The 14,899-nt window shown below is 39.7% G+C and overlaps 4 protein-coding genes across 5 annotated transcripts; 1 reads left to right on the top strand and 3 right to left on the bottom strand.

Moving 5' to 3' along the window:
- Positions 1-3,311: 3,311 nt before the first annotated feature.
- Positions 3,312-5,898, bottom strand: LOC110854306 (sphingomyelin phosphodiesterase). The gene is made up of 8 exons (XM_022102736.2): positions 5,734-5,898; positions 5,440-5,662; positions 5,254-5,371; positions 5,102-5,163; positions 4,490-5,030; positions 4,070-4,426; positions 3,741-3,993; positions 3,312-3,652 (listed from the first exon to the last, which is right to left on the bottom strand). Exons 1-8 carry the CDS (start codon positions 5,850-5,852, stop codon positions 3,484-3,486), a joined length of 1,842 nt encoding a protein of 613 aa, XP_021958428.1. The 5' UTR covers positions 5,853-5,898; the 3' UTR covers positions 3,312-3,483.
- Positions 5,899-6,114: 216 nt separating this feature from the next.
- LOC110854123 (tryptophan--tRNA ligase, mitochondrial) lies at positions 6,115-8,046 on the bottom strand. The gene is made up of 6 exons (XM_022102522.2): positions 7,586-8,046; positions 7,416-7,516; positions 7,256-7,354; positions 7,020-7,183; positions 6,832-6,953; positions 6,115-6,766 (listed from the first exon to the last, which is right to left on the bottom strand). The coding sequence occupies exons 1-6, from the start codon at positions 7,902-7,904 to the stop codon at positions 6,246-6,248; spliced, it is 1,326 nt and encodes a 441-aa protein (XP_021958214.1). The 5' UTR covers positions 7,905-8,046; the 3' UTR covers positions 6,115-6,245.
- On the top strand, positions 8,044-9,081 carry LOC110854124 (adrenodoxin). The gene is made up of 4 exons (XM_022102523.2): positions 8,044-8,253; positions 8,380-8,492; positions 8,564-8,696; positions 8,784-9,081. The coding sequence occupies exons 1-4, from the start codon at positions 8,105-8,107 to the stop codon at positions 8,875-8,877; spliced, it is 489 nt and encodes a 162-aa protein (XP_021958215.1). The 5' UTR covers positions 8,044-8,104; the 3' UTR covers positions 8,878-9,081.
- On the bottom strand, positions 8,971-14,806 carry LOC118436523. 2 transcript variants are annotated; one of them, XM_035854811.1, is made up of 3 exons: positions 10,535-14,806; positions 10,212-10,463; positions 8,971-10,144 (listed from the first exon to the last, which is right to left on the bottom strand). In XM_035854811.1, the coding sequence occupies exon 1, from the start codon at positions 12,108-12,110 to the stop codon at positions 10,560-10,562; it is 1,551 nt and encodes a 516-aa protein (XP_035710704.1). In that variant the 5' UTR covers positions 12,111-14,806; the 3' UTR covers positions 8,971-10,144; positions 10,212-10,463; positions 10,535-10,559. The 2 variants fall into 2 exon arrangements, with proteins under 2 accessions (XP_035710704.1, XP_035710703.1); XM_035854810.1 differs by having other exon boundaries at positions 10,212-14,806.
- Between the last annotated feature and the right edge of the window lie 93 nt (positions 14,807-14,899).

The raw sequence follows: 14,899 nt of genomic DNA, 5'->3' as shown, positions 1-14,899 counted from the left end.
AATTCTTCATTAAGAAGCTTCCTGAGTGAGTGAAATAAATGGAAAAATTTAGTTCGCACGGGAAACAAAAGCACCCCCCACGCACTTAATTTGGATTAGTTGTCAACGAACGATGTCAAGTCAAGAAATTCAGAAAACTGCACTGCGGAAATACTCACCGTGAGGCAGCGAGCTAGTTTTATTATCTGGTGTGGTTTTGTATGCAGCACTTTTATTCAATGAACAAAGGAACTCTGCACCACTCAGCAATTGAACCTCGTCTCATCTCAGTTCTCATTTTTTCTCGCAAATCGCACAAGCAAATTGAATGTATTTAATTCTTTGTGAGCGACAATGAAGCGAATAATCGACAAATCGAGGCTAATCGCCTACTTCTCTATATTTCAAATTGTTTAAGTATAAAACGGTGGCCAAGTATGAGAAGAAGAGAGTAAAAAACGAGAATAGCAATATGAATCCGACGACATTGATGCGATTCATGATTCATTCTCACACCCACACTGACGATATACGAACAACCTGAACATACACATTTTGTACGCGAAGAAGGAGATGCAGTACAGATGCATTTTTCTTCGAAAAAAATGCACATTTCTTCATGCAAATGTGTCATCACGATGACAAAAAGATCAACATTCTCACTCATACAATCTACATATTTCAAACAGTCATCTCCTTTACATATGTATGTACACATCCATTTTTCATTTCTTTACCGGCGTGGTAGCATTTCTAACCATGCAAAATATTTAAGAAGTCACCGAGTCATTATTACAATACAATTTTTCATAAAGGGTTGTTCAAATAAGAAGATGCAATTAAGTGGGAGTGCATATCTCCGTCTCGCATCTTACGACACACATATAATTAAAGTACGCATGTAGCGGGGGGTTGGTTGGATTATTTAGTAAAGTAAATTCATTTTTCACACGAGTCAAGATTCGAGATTGACGTTTGACTCTTGGTGAGCCTGGCCTTCTTGAAAAAAAAATCGACTTGACAATTGATGCTAATAAAATGGCTGAGAGTAAAAAGTATTCATTGGAACGTGAATCTTCTTCTTCTCTTGAAGCAATTGATTGACGATCGACCGCTCGCACCCTCCCGCAGCGAGTGGAACAATGTAAATTGCTTGATTACTAGAGAGTGAGTTTTCAATCTTTTAATCAATGCCGATCTGTCAATTTGATTAGGTTCATATTGGTATTTGAAATTCAATAGGGTGCACCGGGGATGAATTAGAGATAAGAAAGAATGTGGAATTTGTGATTGGGTGGCTAAGTCATCTTATCATGTCCCACTTATTTTCGTTAATCCTTTATAAATGTTTGCTTTATTCGAGCCAGGATAGATTTTGTGGTGGCTCAGGCTTGATCTTTGAAAAATAAGTGACGACGACATTTATAAAGAATTTACAAAGAATGGTATCTTTTCTTTCTATAAAAATCTATCAAGTTGAGGAAATGCTGGTCTTGTTAGATATTTACACATGTGTAGTAATGATTATACGAATTAACTGACTAGTACAAAACGATTCACCACCACTTTCTCTCTGTAAATCAATCAATCATTCCCATTATAATCTAAATTTTAATCATTAGTTGGTACGTGATTTGTGAGTGTGTGTACATTTTTAAAATTGAAAATTTTTACAACTTTTCGAAAAATTGGAACAATTACAACTCCATTTATTATAAATTAAATGAGCAGTAGGCCAGGCCACTCGTGAGTATATTGAAACTTTGTATCTTATTTTCTTTTCTTTTATTAAAAATTACTTGTTATGTTGCAAAATTTTTTAATTTATTGCAAATTGTAGGTTTCGTTTACCTCTTAGGAAAACATGATATGCATTTATTGATGCATCTCTGCTAATAAGTGAGTAACTGTTGCTTCGTATTTTTTGATTGAAGTCGTGGCCGTTGTCGTGACTTTGTGTCGTCGTCGTCGGTTTTTGGAGTCGTGAGATATGCAATCCAATATCCAAATATTCATATTTAAGCAGTGGCCGCGGAAGGGTGGGGACCGAGGGACAATGTCCCCACGGTTATTCGATGTCCCCATCATCTCCCCATGTTATATAGACGCCTCCCTCCCCCATCCTACAATGTTAATGTCCCCACATGTCCCCACGGCTTCCGCGGCCACTGTATTTAATGGCAACAAAATGCATGAGTAAATAAACTGTAGGAATATTTCCTAAATAAACTTGATTTCGAATTCGGGATGGTGGCTGAGTGATAATTCTTCTTATTGCAAAAATATTATTGCAAATTTGTAAATTATAAGGTGTGAGTAGATATTCCTACTCCTATACAACACGTAAAGCTATGAATGAAGTCATCTTTTGAAAGTTGCGAAACACGAAAAATATATAAATTCTTGTTTTTAAATTTGATTAATGTTGTTTGCTTAATGATTTCGGTTATGCTCGTGTCAACATTTTGCAAAACTTGTGTTTTAAAAAGTTACCTTGCCAAAGTCTTAACAATGACACATACACGAGTTGCCTGTCTTACTTGTGTCTTTGTGTATAATATGGAGTGAAAAATTGAGGGTTGTTGAAATGATAATGTTTATGCTGTGACGACGATGATGATGACCATTTATTTTAACCACAACGACCGCTTATGTGATGCACCTTGCATAATGATGAGTAGGCCAAAGTCCTCGTAACCCAGTCAGAGTCAGTCAGTCGCATTTGCTTATAATACAAAGTCCTAATTTGTTAATTACAAATTTTTATCCTTGACTAACAGTTTTTGGATTGGATTATCAAGCAATGGATGACATCGGTTGGTGTCTTGTCAACACAACACTTGTTGCTTGCTACCAAGTAAATAAATCTGCACCCATGCAAGCAATCATTACTTGATTGACCCAGAGGAAATATTTGCGAATACACATTTAACACAATTAAGGGAGTGGTGACCTGCTTTTCATTTCGTTTAGCAATTTGTCCAGCAATTAAATATTTGGTGTGAATAAGACAAGTTGTTGATATTGGAGAGATAAATTGTGGTGGTGGTAATTTTGGTCTTGGTCAATGTCGTTGATTGGTTGACTTATAAATTCTTTTCAAGATTTGATTGAGGTATGGATTGCATTTAATTTTGGATTGATTGGACAGTTGGTCGAGAAAATATAAAGCGTTAGTCATGAAATTTTATCCTAAGACAAAAATGGACTTGAGTGAGTTGTGAGTATGTACTTTTAATAATAGTGGCGTGGTTGGAGACCTTTATAGATTTGCGGCCTAATGAGGGCTAATCGATGTTGATGATGCGGAAGATTACATTGACAGAAAAATGAACAGTTTTGCAATGCTGATTAAGCGAAACATTGCATTTATTATGCAGCTGTAGTAAACTGATTTGTATTTTGTTGAGGACATATTTTATATTGGCTGCAATAAATAGCTTGCAGTTGCAACAGCCGAACAGAATTCTATCATCTATCTATTTCGTAACCAGAATGAATGAATTACTGTGCAGTTGCAGCTGCAGCGAGGCCTTTGAGAATATCACAATGCTTGTTCGTATAATCTGTGTTTACAATTTCGCATAGGAATTCGAATTTGCATTGCGACACGTCTCCGGTGGATGGACAGTCAGTGTCAAACTCTTCTTTTCCAGAGTCCTTGTACCAGTACCTGTGATTTGTGTGTATTTATCATAGATTTGCATCTAATATTTACTCAGAATCTTGTTATTGGCATGTCATTGTTGTATTATATTTACCTGTAATAAGTGCGGAATAATGCATCATCCACTGCCATCCGTTTAACAAATTCCCACAAATTGGCAGGTGTAAATCCTTCAACAGCGTACGCTTCCTTTGCAGAGTATTCTTTGTAAAAGGCTGGAAGGACAGAGGACCCAGCTTCGTTTGCAGCAGCCAAATCGTAGACATAAGTTTCATGATCGGTAATTTGCCAGGTTGCATTTTCTCGGACACCGTCAGCATAAAATACTTTGTATCCAGGATTCAAGTCTAAACGAAGTAACATTTTCATCAAATTATTTGAATTAAAATGACTACAACTACGAGTATATACGTATGCACATACCAGTGTAAGGTGTGACACTGGCCCCAATCCATAGAGATCCTGTTGGTTGAGGTGGGTCCCTCGAGTCATCGAAAAAGATTTTGAATTCGTCATTATGCGTGTGTCCGTAAAATTGGGCCAGAATTATGTTTTGATATCGGTTGATAACTCGGAGGAATTGGGAACTCCATTTACTCCAGCAATCCTTGCCGCCTGGAGGAACATGTCCTACAATCCAAACTTTTTCGTTTGACCGTTCAGCAGCATACATTGTGTTTGAGAACCACTGCAAGTGTTCTTCAGGATCAGCAGCGTTCCAAAGAATCCAAAAATTGTTGGTGTAACAAAAGTTTGTATTTAAGGTCACAATTCGGAAACCTGAAAACAAATAATTTTCATGAAAATTGCGCATAATTTTGTCTACGCATTTTTTCAATCAACCTGGTTTGTGTATCTGTGTGTAATATCCTCCTCGGCGAAAAGTAGCTAATGCCGCCGCAGTAAGCTGAGTTTGGTACAAATCGCCATGAAAGTTGTACATCCAAGCGAGGTCATAGTCAGCCCAAACGTCTGAAGGTGGGAACATGTTACATGGATGTGGCTCATGATTTCCGAGAGCTGGATAAATCTGCGTGTTGGGGAAAGCTTCCATTAATGCGTTGATGAAAGCCACGTAATGGGACATGTTGTCTTCAACGGTTGTATTCCAGATTTGATGATGAACTAAATCTCCTGTCATGAGCACAAAGTCGGCATCCGGATGTGTTGTGGCAGCCTCAATGAACACGTTCCGAGTACTTGTCATGGGAAAATCGCAGAGAAAGTCGCCCCAGGGTCCTGCAGCGATGGAACTGTTGGTGGGATCATCACGAGGGTCAGGTCGGCAGCATAAAGGTTTACCACAATCATTTAGTGATCCTTCTACGTAATGAAGATCTGGATGGATATCGGTGAGTTGGATAACTTTGACGGTTGGGACAGCCTATATATTTGGACAACAATATACATAAGTTGCATTGCGCTGATACTGCGTATCTTATCATATGAACTCACCGGGACAAGTGGATGCTCAATCACTGGAGGCCTCATCTCATAATCCAAGTCGATGACCCAATCTTGAAATATAAATATGAAATGAATGTTAAGTATGTATAGTAATGATGATGCAACAGGTCTTAAATTCTAAATAAGTCTTAAATTTATACCCGTCATAGTATGGTTCATGTTAAAACATCCCGGAAGTAAATCTCCTCCTAGAACAATTCCACATGCATCAAATACGGTGATCCAACTGTGGCGAGTAACCATGTAGTACAATGGATCCTAGGTAATCATTCAGATTAAATCGCGTTATTAAAAATATACATGCATAGACGAGGCTTCTCGCTAACCGCATAGATGGGGACGACCATATCACAAATATCTTCCGTAACAATATTCAAGGATTTGCAGAGTTCGATGGTTTTGGTGGTAACTTGCTCTAGCGGCTCTCCATTTCGAATCCAGCCGATTATAACTGACAGAGCAGTTTCACATAGGGCGCATGTGATGGGATTTCGCGTTTGTCCTCGTCGACCATAAAATCCTTGGAGGAACCAGTCTTGAAATTCGAATCTTTGAAAGAATAAATGTGATTTTTTATGGGTAAAAAATTATAATTTGGCAAAGAACTGGATGACACGTACCTGTGCTCGTATAATTCTTGATACCGTGGGTCACTCCAGTCTAGTTCAAACCCTTGCGATACCGTTGTTGTCCCTAAAATCAGGGTAATAACGCTCAAACAAGCCAACCCTAATTTCATTATGGTGCTGTTTTCCTGACCCCGAATAATCAAGGACTAAATGCATGCCCAGTTAATCTCCGCTATTTATGAAAGGTGCGCAAATCCCCGATTAATTAAATTTTGACTTGACCCATGCCCACTTTTCAGATAATAATAATTGATCTTATCGGACCGCATTGTTGCATTGAAGTATCGCGTGCAAATACGCTGGCTAACTAAAAATGTCAATTGTGGTTACATAATAGCTATAATTTCGCAATTTTAACGGATTATCAGAGAATTTTTGTTCGCAAAACGGTTTTGCAATCAACAGGCAAGATTATTTTATTATTGTCATTGAGTAAACTGTAGATGATAAACAGGATTAAACTAGGGGATTAAAGCTTTAATTTTAAAGAAGTCCATGTAATTCTACGTGGCACTGCTTACAGATTTTTTAACTTTTCTCTTTTGTTGAGACAACCAAGAAAGTTGTGGCGAGATCCCAACATTGTAACATGCTTTGTCCCACGTTGGTTGCCCAATTTCAGTCGCCTTTTCAGCTCCCAATTGTAACACACTGAGTAAATATCCTCTGTCCTCCATTAGGTCAAGGAGTCGTTCCCTTATTGGCTTCAAATATTCGACCAATGCTTCCGCCACGACTAGTTTGTACTTCCCCGTGTCCAACCCTCGAGCTTGAGCTTGAGAACAAATTTCCTCTGGACTTTCTCCAGTACACAACGAATGGATTGTAATTAGATTTGCAACCCCAGGTCTTTTCTCTGGATCGAATGTGACTTCAGATGTAAAATCGGTCACAGCTTTCTTCACTTTACTAACTATTTCATCAGGGGATTCCATAAGACTGATCCTGCTTCTTGCATCCGGTTCCGATTTTGACATTTTATTTTCAGGCTTTCTCAGACTTCTTAACCGACTCCACATTCCGGCTGTATGCATAAAAATACAAAACTAAGTAAATACTTGGAAAATATAATTGCATTCTTCAACTCACTTTCCATAATAGCTTTCGGCATTGTAAACGTATCTCCGTAGATTCGGTTGAAGCGATGTGCTGTATGCTGTGCAAGTTGAACATGTTGGAAATTATCTTCACCAATTGGAATATGAGTTGACCTACGATAAAGTCGCATTAAATTTATGGGTAATATATCAATTTTGCTTTTTATATAAGACACTCACTTGTACAACAAAATATCTGCAGACTGCAACACCGGATACGTGAAAAGACCTAGTGGGACTTCTGCCAGAGTTTTGCTCTTTTCCTTGAATTGTGGCAACTGACCTAACCTCGGCATCGTTGTCGTACATCCCAATACCCAAGATAGTTGAGAATGTAGTGCTACCTGAATTAATGCATCAGTCCTAATAAGTCTATTGTGCCATGTATTATTAAAATTCAATTTCAAATAACTTACATGAGACTGTAAAAACAGAATGCTTTTGTTCGGATCGATCCCACACGCCAGGAGTGTTGCTACACATTCGAAGGTGGACTTCTCCAGAGAGTCACGTTCCTAAGAACATCAACATTTTAATAATATTTACGTTACGCAATATGAACAATTCACGTCATACCTGCGGCATCGTGATAGCATGGAGGTCCACCACGCTATAAATGCACTCGCCATACTTTCCCTCAACCTTTTCTTCTTGAAATTTAACCCATTGCTTAATAGCTGCGTGAAATAAGAAACATAACAATATAGCAAATGTGGTAATGCAGACGAAGTAGTTTATTAATTTACCTCCAAAGTAATTCCCCAAATGGATTTGCCCAGTGGGTTGAATTCCAGAAAAGATTCTCTTATCTTCCGGTCTCACTTCTTTGATATCTCCAATCTTTTCCTCTCCAGCTCCAACTCCATCATATGATGAAGAATAATTTCTCTGAAAAGGGTGAGAAACTGTGGACACGACTGGATTATTCAGATTCAAGAAATTATAATTGCAAATACTTTGCGTTGTTTTGCAAGAAAATAGATCCAAATTGATAAGATGTCGAGATCTTCGTATCATTTCGTTTCTGTGCTCTGACGTGAGATCGACGTACGTACGTAGTAGCATTCGTTCGACAATAACTGGATAATTTAGAGTCTTTAACGTTGGGGAATAATTTGTCGAAATTTGGACGTATTTTTCTTTCAGCACATTGCCAATCTCAGCCGAAAGTGCACTCCCGCTTTTGTGCAACTTGAGCGATGTTACTCACTTTTTGAGAGAGATCAAATATATTTTTGTAAAAGTTTTATTTACTTTCGTTCAAAATGCGAATTTACGGAAATTTATTAAAAAAGTTATTCTATACTTATCAAAATAATAATTTAGCACGAGTTTCAAGTGCGATAAGTGGTGGTTATCATATAAATAGAAGATTATTAGTGACAACGCCGGTGGCAAAGACTGATGTTGAAATGTGAGTATGAATTACATCAAATCGTAATTTACGATTCGTTATATCGTTATCAATTATATTTGGACTAATTTCGTTAAAACCCGTTGTGGAGATAATTGTTAATCATGGTATAATTTATTTACTTAGGGTGGATATAACCTTCGTGAGGTCGGATGGTTCAAAAATTGCGACGAAAGGAAAAATAGGAGATAATTTGTTGGACGTTGTCGTAAATAATAACGTGGACCTGGATGGATTTGGTAATTAATTTGGAGTTATGCATAAGCATTTCAAGTTAAAAAGGTGGATATCCATTGAACTATACTATTAGGTGCTTGCGAAGGAACTTTGGCGTGCTCAACGTGTCATGTTATCTTTAAGCAGAAGGATTTTGACATCATCAAGGAAAAATTGACAGATGAAGAACTGGATATGCTGGATATGGCATTTGGACTTTGTGATACGTACGTAAACGCGCACAGTAACCTTAACCTTTAATAGTTTAGTAGATGACTAAGTGATGAATGATGAATATATGAATTTCAATTCAGGTCCAGGCTAGGATGTCAGGTGTGCTTGACGAAAGAATTGGCTGGAGTGGAAGTTAAAGTACCTGAAGGGGTCAATGACGCTAGGAGCAGCTAATAAGAAAGATATTTTAAATCTAGAAATTGTGTGACAAGTATAAAGTGCCATAGAATTGCCGTTGAGTAAAGGAATTAAGACTTCAAACGAATCTTTTGACACTAATCGGATATAAGGTCGAGATTTTATATTTTTATCTTGTGTTTTAGCTTGACAATCTCATATCTTTAGCCGAAATAAATTACGATCTTATAAATCTAAAAATACCTTTATAAAAGCTGATATATATAATTATGTAAGTAGCTGTAATATCTAGATTACTAAGGTTTGCCTCCTTCTGAGGACAAATTGTAGTCAACTTGCGATTTGGAATTTGTCTTTACCTTTGACTTTGATTTATTAGCCAGTTGACTTTGAGCCTGTGACGATCTCACGTTCACTCCTGACGAAGGTTCTCGAGAATGGCCACCACTTCCGGTCGTAGAGGACCTTCGTCTCTGGCCTTGAGGACCGATATTCGTATTTGTAGACCCTCGTCCGGTTGCTGCTGCTGCTGCAGTTCCGCCAATCTTTTTGTTCCTTGAATGTGTTATATGATGAGTAGTCTTTTTAGACTCGCGATGATGTGCTGGTGGGGTTGTTGGGTCAGCGTCACTGTCAACAGGGTTATTGGCAGTTTCCGGTTCTGCTCCTGCAGTGGACAAATCCAACTCTGCTAGCGTAGCTACGACAGCACTTTTCCGTTCTGGGGTCGTGAGAATGTCTTCCGTATCGGTGGGTGGTCCTGCAGTGGTTATTGGTAGCTCAGATTCAGCCGTTTCCGGGACACCAGCTTGACCCTCTTTCTGCACACTGGGCACGGACTGTCTGAGTTTATCACGTAATGCGTTTTCACGTTCGGTATTGTCAAAGCGTTTCCGTCCCATGGCTGGAGTCTCGTGGAGTAGAGCGTCCCGATAAATGTCGAACGGTTTTTGTCGGCCGAGGCGTCGTACATAATAATCATGAGGGATGCAGGTTGGTATCCGGGGAAAACTCGGGTCTCCGAATCCCTTCTCGATTTGTAATTTTCGAATCTCTTCGAGTACTTTTCCTTTCTTTAAGCCAAACTGAGGAGAGATTTTAATTTGTATTTAACTTAATTTTTGTCTGAACTAAACAATTATTGAGTTGTTACCCTCATCGCCCATTTATATGACTGTTCAGCCAACGCTTGGCGATCACATGCTAAATTAATAAGAGCCAAATGCGCCCAAGTTATAGGATTGGTGTTGTCCAAACGGTTCGCCTCGGCAAATGCGGCTTCGGCCTCGTCATAATTTCCCATCTACACATTAAACAATAATTGAGAATCTTAAGTAATTTTTTGTTTTCAGTAAATTTATTGGCCTTACTGTGTAGCACGTATTTCCAATTGCTAGCCACAAGTATGGCGTTGGATATTTTTGAATCCCATAGAGGAAGACTCTCTTCGCAGTATCGTAGTTGTTGCTGTCCAAAGCCAAGGAGCCAAATCTGAGGTAGAGCAGGTGACGATTTTCTTTTCCAACTGGCATACGTAGTGCAGTCTCGTAATTGGTGAGAGCATCTGTAATCTCTTGAAGTTCATAAAAACAGTGACCTCGTAGAATCCAGAGAACAGGGTTCTAATACATGCACACATTTATGTATTTTTGCACCACGCAACAATGCTTAAGACTGATAACAAGAAAGTAACCTCAGGATCCAAGGCAAGAGCTTCGTCAATTACGGGAATTGCTTCTCGTTGACATCTTCGCAGGTAGAATGACATGGCTCGAAGGTACAAGAACTGGATAGACCGTTTTCCTGTTATGTACAATTCTCGGGTCAAAACTCCATCCAACATCTAGTTCAAAAACATGCACATAATTTTCCATTTCAGAACGTCGCCTATTTTTACGTGAGTATACATAATTAGATCTCACATCAAACATTCTCAACTGGAGGAGCAATTGTCCAGCCCAAATCAATTCAGATCCTAAACGGTTCACGAAAACTGGAGGCGAGTCACCACTTCCTCCCACACCGTCCTCCACAACTGACTGCGATGGTGGCAATATCCCGTCCTGCTTCTGAGCAAGGAATAATTCGTTGACTACTATATCTTGACCATCCTTCTTGTTGTTGTCGACATGTTTTATCTCCAAAATTTCATATTCTGACTTTTTCCCCATGGTGGTTGTAGTAGATGACGACTTGTGGCGTAGTTCACTTTTGGATGCTTGCGAACCAACAATGTCATTCTCAGAACCATGAAGCTTTTTCTTGGACCCATTAGAAGTCAATTTTGTCGACGAGGGTGTCGATTCCATATTGTCTTTGACAAGTTGGTCATATTCGGCCTTGATCACGTTTAAGGGTGCAACTCCAGCAACACTTTCTTCTTCTTCGTCAACTAAATCCTCAGCCAGATCGGCCTTGTCCTTATCATCTGCACCACTCTGGGAAATTAGGTCCCTCAATCTGTTCGAATATTCGGTCACATTCCACGGGACAAAAATTGAGGGTCGGAGAGGAGGAAGAATCGAGTCATCAACAATAAGGTCGGACAGGTCGGGGATAAAATCAAACTTTGGTTGTTTTGGGTGTGGCAGAGGTTCAGCTTTTGGGGGCTCTTCCCTCGAAAGTGAAACTTTCCGGGTGTAAAATTCTTCCTCAACTTTCGCCACTTCAATAATTCCTGGTTCGTCAACTTGCTCCACAATTTCCGGTATGATAACTTCTGGGATAGTTGAATTTTTTGTGGCTTTCTCCAAGATGGATTTCTTTTGCATATCTGAAGACCTCCTCTTCTCTGATGTTCTGGCGGAGGGTGGATCAATAACGATTTCAAAATCGCCAGCGTCCGTTGGTGCAATGGACATTCTGGGAAGTAGTGATTTCTTCTTGGATGGAGCAATGGATTTCCTCTCGTTAGCGATGGGAGGCGAGTTGGGGTCACGGATAGAAAATCTGGCACTTGGGCGAACAGGAATAGGAACAGGTTCGGGTTCTGGTTGGTACAATTCCTCTTGTACTTCAATCTCTTCCAATTCTTGTTTTTTGGGTGGGTACAACATTTCCGCTCGCAATATATCCGTTACAGATTCGACTAACCCCACAGATTTAGACAATTTCGTGAGCAGCTCGTCCAACCCTTGAGTCGATTGTCCGGTCAACGTGCGATGCAGGTAAGCAGCCTTTCTGAAAAAGTAGTCACTGTCTTCCTCCGCGCCAATGGCAATGTGTGCCAATGCAAGAATCACGAGAAGTTCGGGACTCAAAGGTTTCATTTCAAGGGCAGCAGCAAGGACGGCAACTCCTCTGCAAAAATAATTTCCCAATTAATTTCACTACATCAAAGCCCCATGCATACAAATAAAGCGGACGTGTCTACCTTGTGTCCTTGTGCCGAGCCGCAATAATTCCCCCAATGACGAGAGCAAATATTGATGTCGGATCCCGTCGCAAGGCTTCTCTCACCGCAATCTCCGCCATCCTATCGTCCCCTCGAGTCAGCCACATCAGAGCAAAGTCTAACCAACAATTCGAATCTTCCCGACTTCGACAGATCCTTGAGAGGTGAATTTTGTGGCAGTTGTCGAAATCTCCTTGAACAAAGGATTCCTCCGCGTAGAAAAGGAGTTGACGAAGAAGCGTCTAAATTACATAGATGTGAGACTCTTGCGTTATTGATTTTAACACATAAATGTTGTAAATAGCATACTTTTGTGCCCAATTCCTTCTGCGAGGAAGGTGGTTCTGCTGATGGGTTGCAGGTTAGCTTGGGTGGAGCAGGTTCAAGTGGGTCGCCTTCTTGAAGTTGTGTCCTGTTCAGGGTCTCATGCACTTCGTCGATGAGGTAATTGTACATGTCGTGCAGAAGGGTCTGCAAATATTTAGGGATGAATTTAGGAATTATGTATGCACCTTTTTTGGCCTTTTTTTGACGAAATCCAACTCGCCTGAAAATCCCGATGCGATTGAAAACCGGAAGGTCTTAGATTGAGGCATCTTTGCTGCACAATGTGAGACACTGCTCGACGCAAATGCTCCCTCAGAACCAAATATCGTCCGCTGGCATTCAGGTAAAATACAAATCTTTGTTTCAGCGATTGATTCGAAGAAGGTGGAGGAAGTGGGGTGGGTTGACCTCGCTCAGCCTTGTTCTTATTTACAATGTCTTTCCAATAGTGTTCCTAAATGCCACGCAATAAATAAAGTAAAAACGTGTGCAAACGATGCGTTAGTAGTAAAGTTTCTACCGAGAACTCTGCAGATATTTCTGCCGCCGCTTCCAGTACTGCCCGACGAAATTTTTGTTGCGCAATTCCGCTGTGGATGAGTCGTCGCCGGGGTATTTCCCTGGGAGGGATGAAATCTTCGATTGGATTGGTAAAACTGTCCATGGTCAAGCAGTGTCTACCTCGAAGTCAGTTGCAATAGATGGACAATTTTTCTTAACAAATCGCTAGTGAATTTTAGGGCAAGATTATTTGACACTTTATCAGTCTATAAGGTTACGACAAATGGCCGAGTTACAAAATAAATTTACATTTTTATTAGCCCGAGGCAGGGCTTATGGAAACGTCATGTCCGTCCGTCCGTCTGTCTTTCGATAACTCTTTAACGAGTTAAATTTTTACCATGTGTGTACATATTGGACAAGTTAGGAAACGAGTTCGAAGACGGACGAAATCGGTCAAGTGGTTGACCGGTGAGGGTCATGTGAGTAGGTGGGGTAAAATTTCGAAATTTCAAACTTGTCGTAGAAAACCGAAATTTGGTACAGAGGTAGCTAATGACTTCTAATAGAAAAAAATGAATTTAAGTTGGAAAAATTTTCATCTTGAGGGACCCTATAGAGTGACCCATACTGGTTTTTCAAAATGGTCATATCGGGCTGAAATTTGGTAGACATGTTGCTTTTGCTTATTTGTCCTAATGGAAGAATATGAAATGACATTGGTAGAATTTTTATCTTGAGGGACCCTATGAGGTGACCCACGCCGACTAGAAATTGCTTTAAAAACATGAAATCCGGCACGGTGATGCTTTATGGCTTCTCATTAAAGAATATGAAGTTATATAGAATACCAAATAATAGAAAATATCTAATAAACATTTAACCATCCGCACCACAGAGGTTGGTAATATTATTATGTCGGTGAATTCGAAGAAAATAGAAGTGAGCTCGGACTCACCGAGTCAGGGACAGAATCCCTGACTCGGACCAATGGAGTCTGCACCAGCCTTCACTCTCTGCTCGGACTTCTCAACCTGCTGGTCCGATCAGAGGTTCAGCAGTCCGGGCAGAGAGTGAACACTGGTCTGCACTGCAGATTTCAAAAAATAAAAGTTGCTAAAATATATGTAATACATGGGTTATATTACAATGGGAAATCTAATTTTTAGGCCTTTTCAGATGGGCTTATATATTTTTCAAGATGCCTGTCTGTGTGCACGATAACTCTCTTTAAGCACAAGATAGCGCCCGAAATTTTGCGAAGTTCATCTTCGGGTCAAAAGTAAGGATGAGTTCAAAGATGGGCATGATCGGTTAGGTCGGTGGGGGTCTTTTAAGTGGTTAGGGACTGAAAAAATTTCAAATGTCATAGAAAAGTCCCAAATTTGTCGTAGGAAATTGAAATTTTGACAACGGGTGAGACCGTAGGGACTAATCCATACAGATTTTTCAAAAATATGCCACTCCACCAGTCAATGGTCGTTTTGACCGACAACCGCAACGCCTGACTCGGGCTAAATAAAGGCTGCACATTGGAAATTTCAAGTTTACTATTAGACATAATACCCTCGAGATTTTTAGCTTAAAAAATCAATCAAAAAATTACGATGATTTCATCTTTCAGAATTAAATCTCTATGTTTGCCCATTCAAAAGTTATTAAAGGTCAAAGTAGTTGGTGTCTGTGCGATGGACTTCAGACACCAATGATTTTAAAAATAATTATTTTATTTGCAACTCGACCATTTGTCGCAACCGTTAAGGGAGACGCGTTACCTAGATACTTAAGGTCAAGCAATCGTGATTTTAGGGGCACAATTTTTGTAACTGTTAGATA

This window comes from Folsomia candida, unplaced genomic scaffold, assembly GCF_002217175.1.
Source record: "Folsomia candida strain VU population unplaced genomic scaffold, ASM221717v1 Fcan01_Sc009, whole genome shotgun sequence".
NCBI lineage: Eukaryota > Metazoa > Arthropoda > Collembola > Entomobryomorpha > Isotomidae > Folsomia > Folsomia candida.
This window is presented reverse-complemented; position numbering and strand designations above follow the sequence as displayed.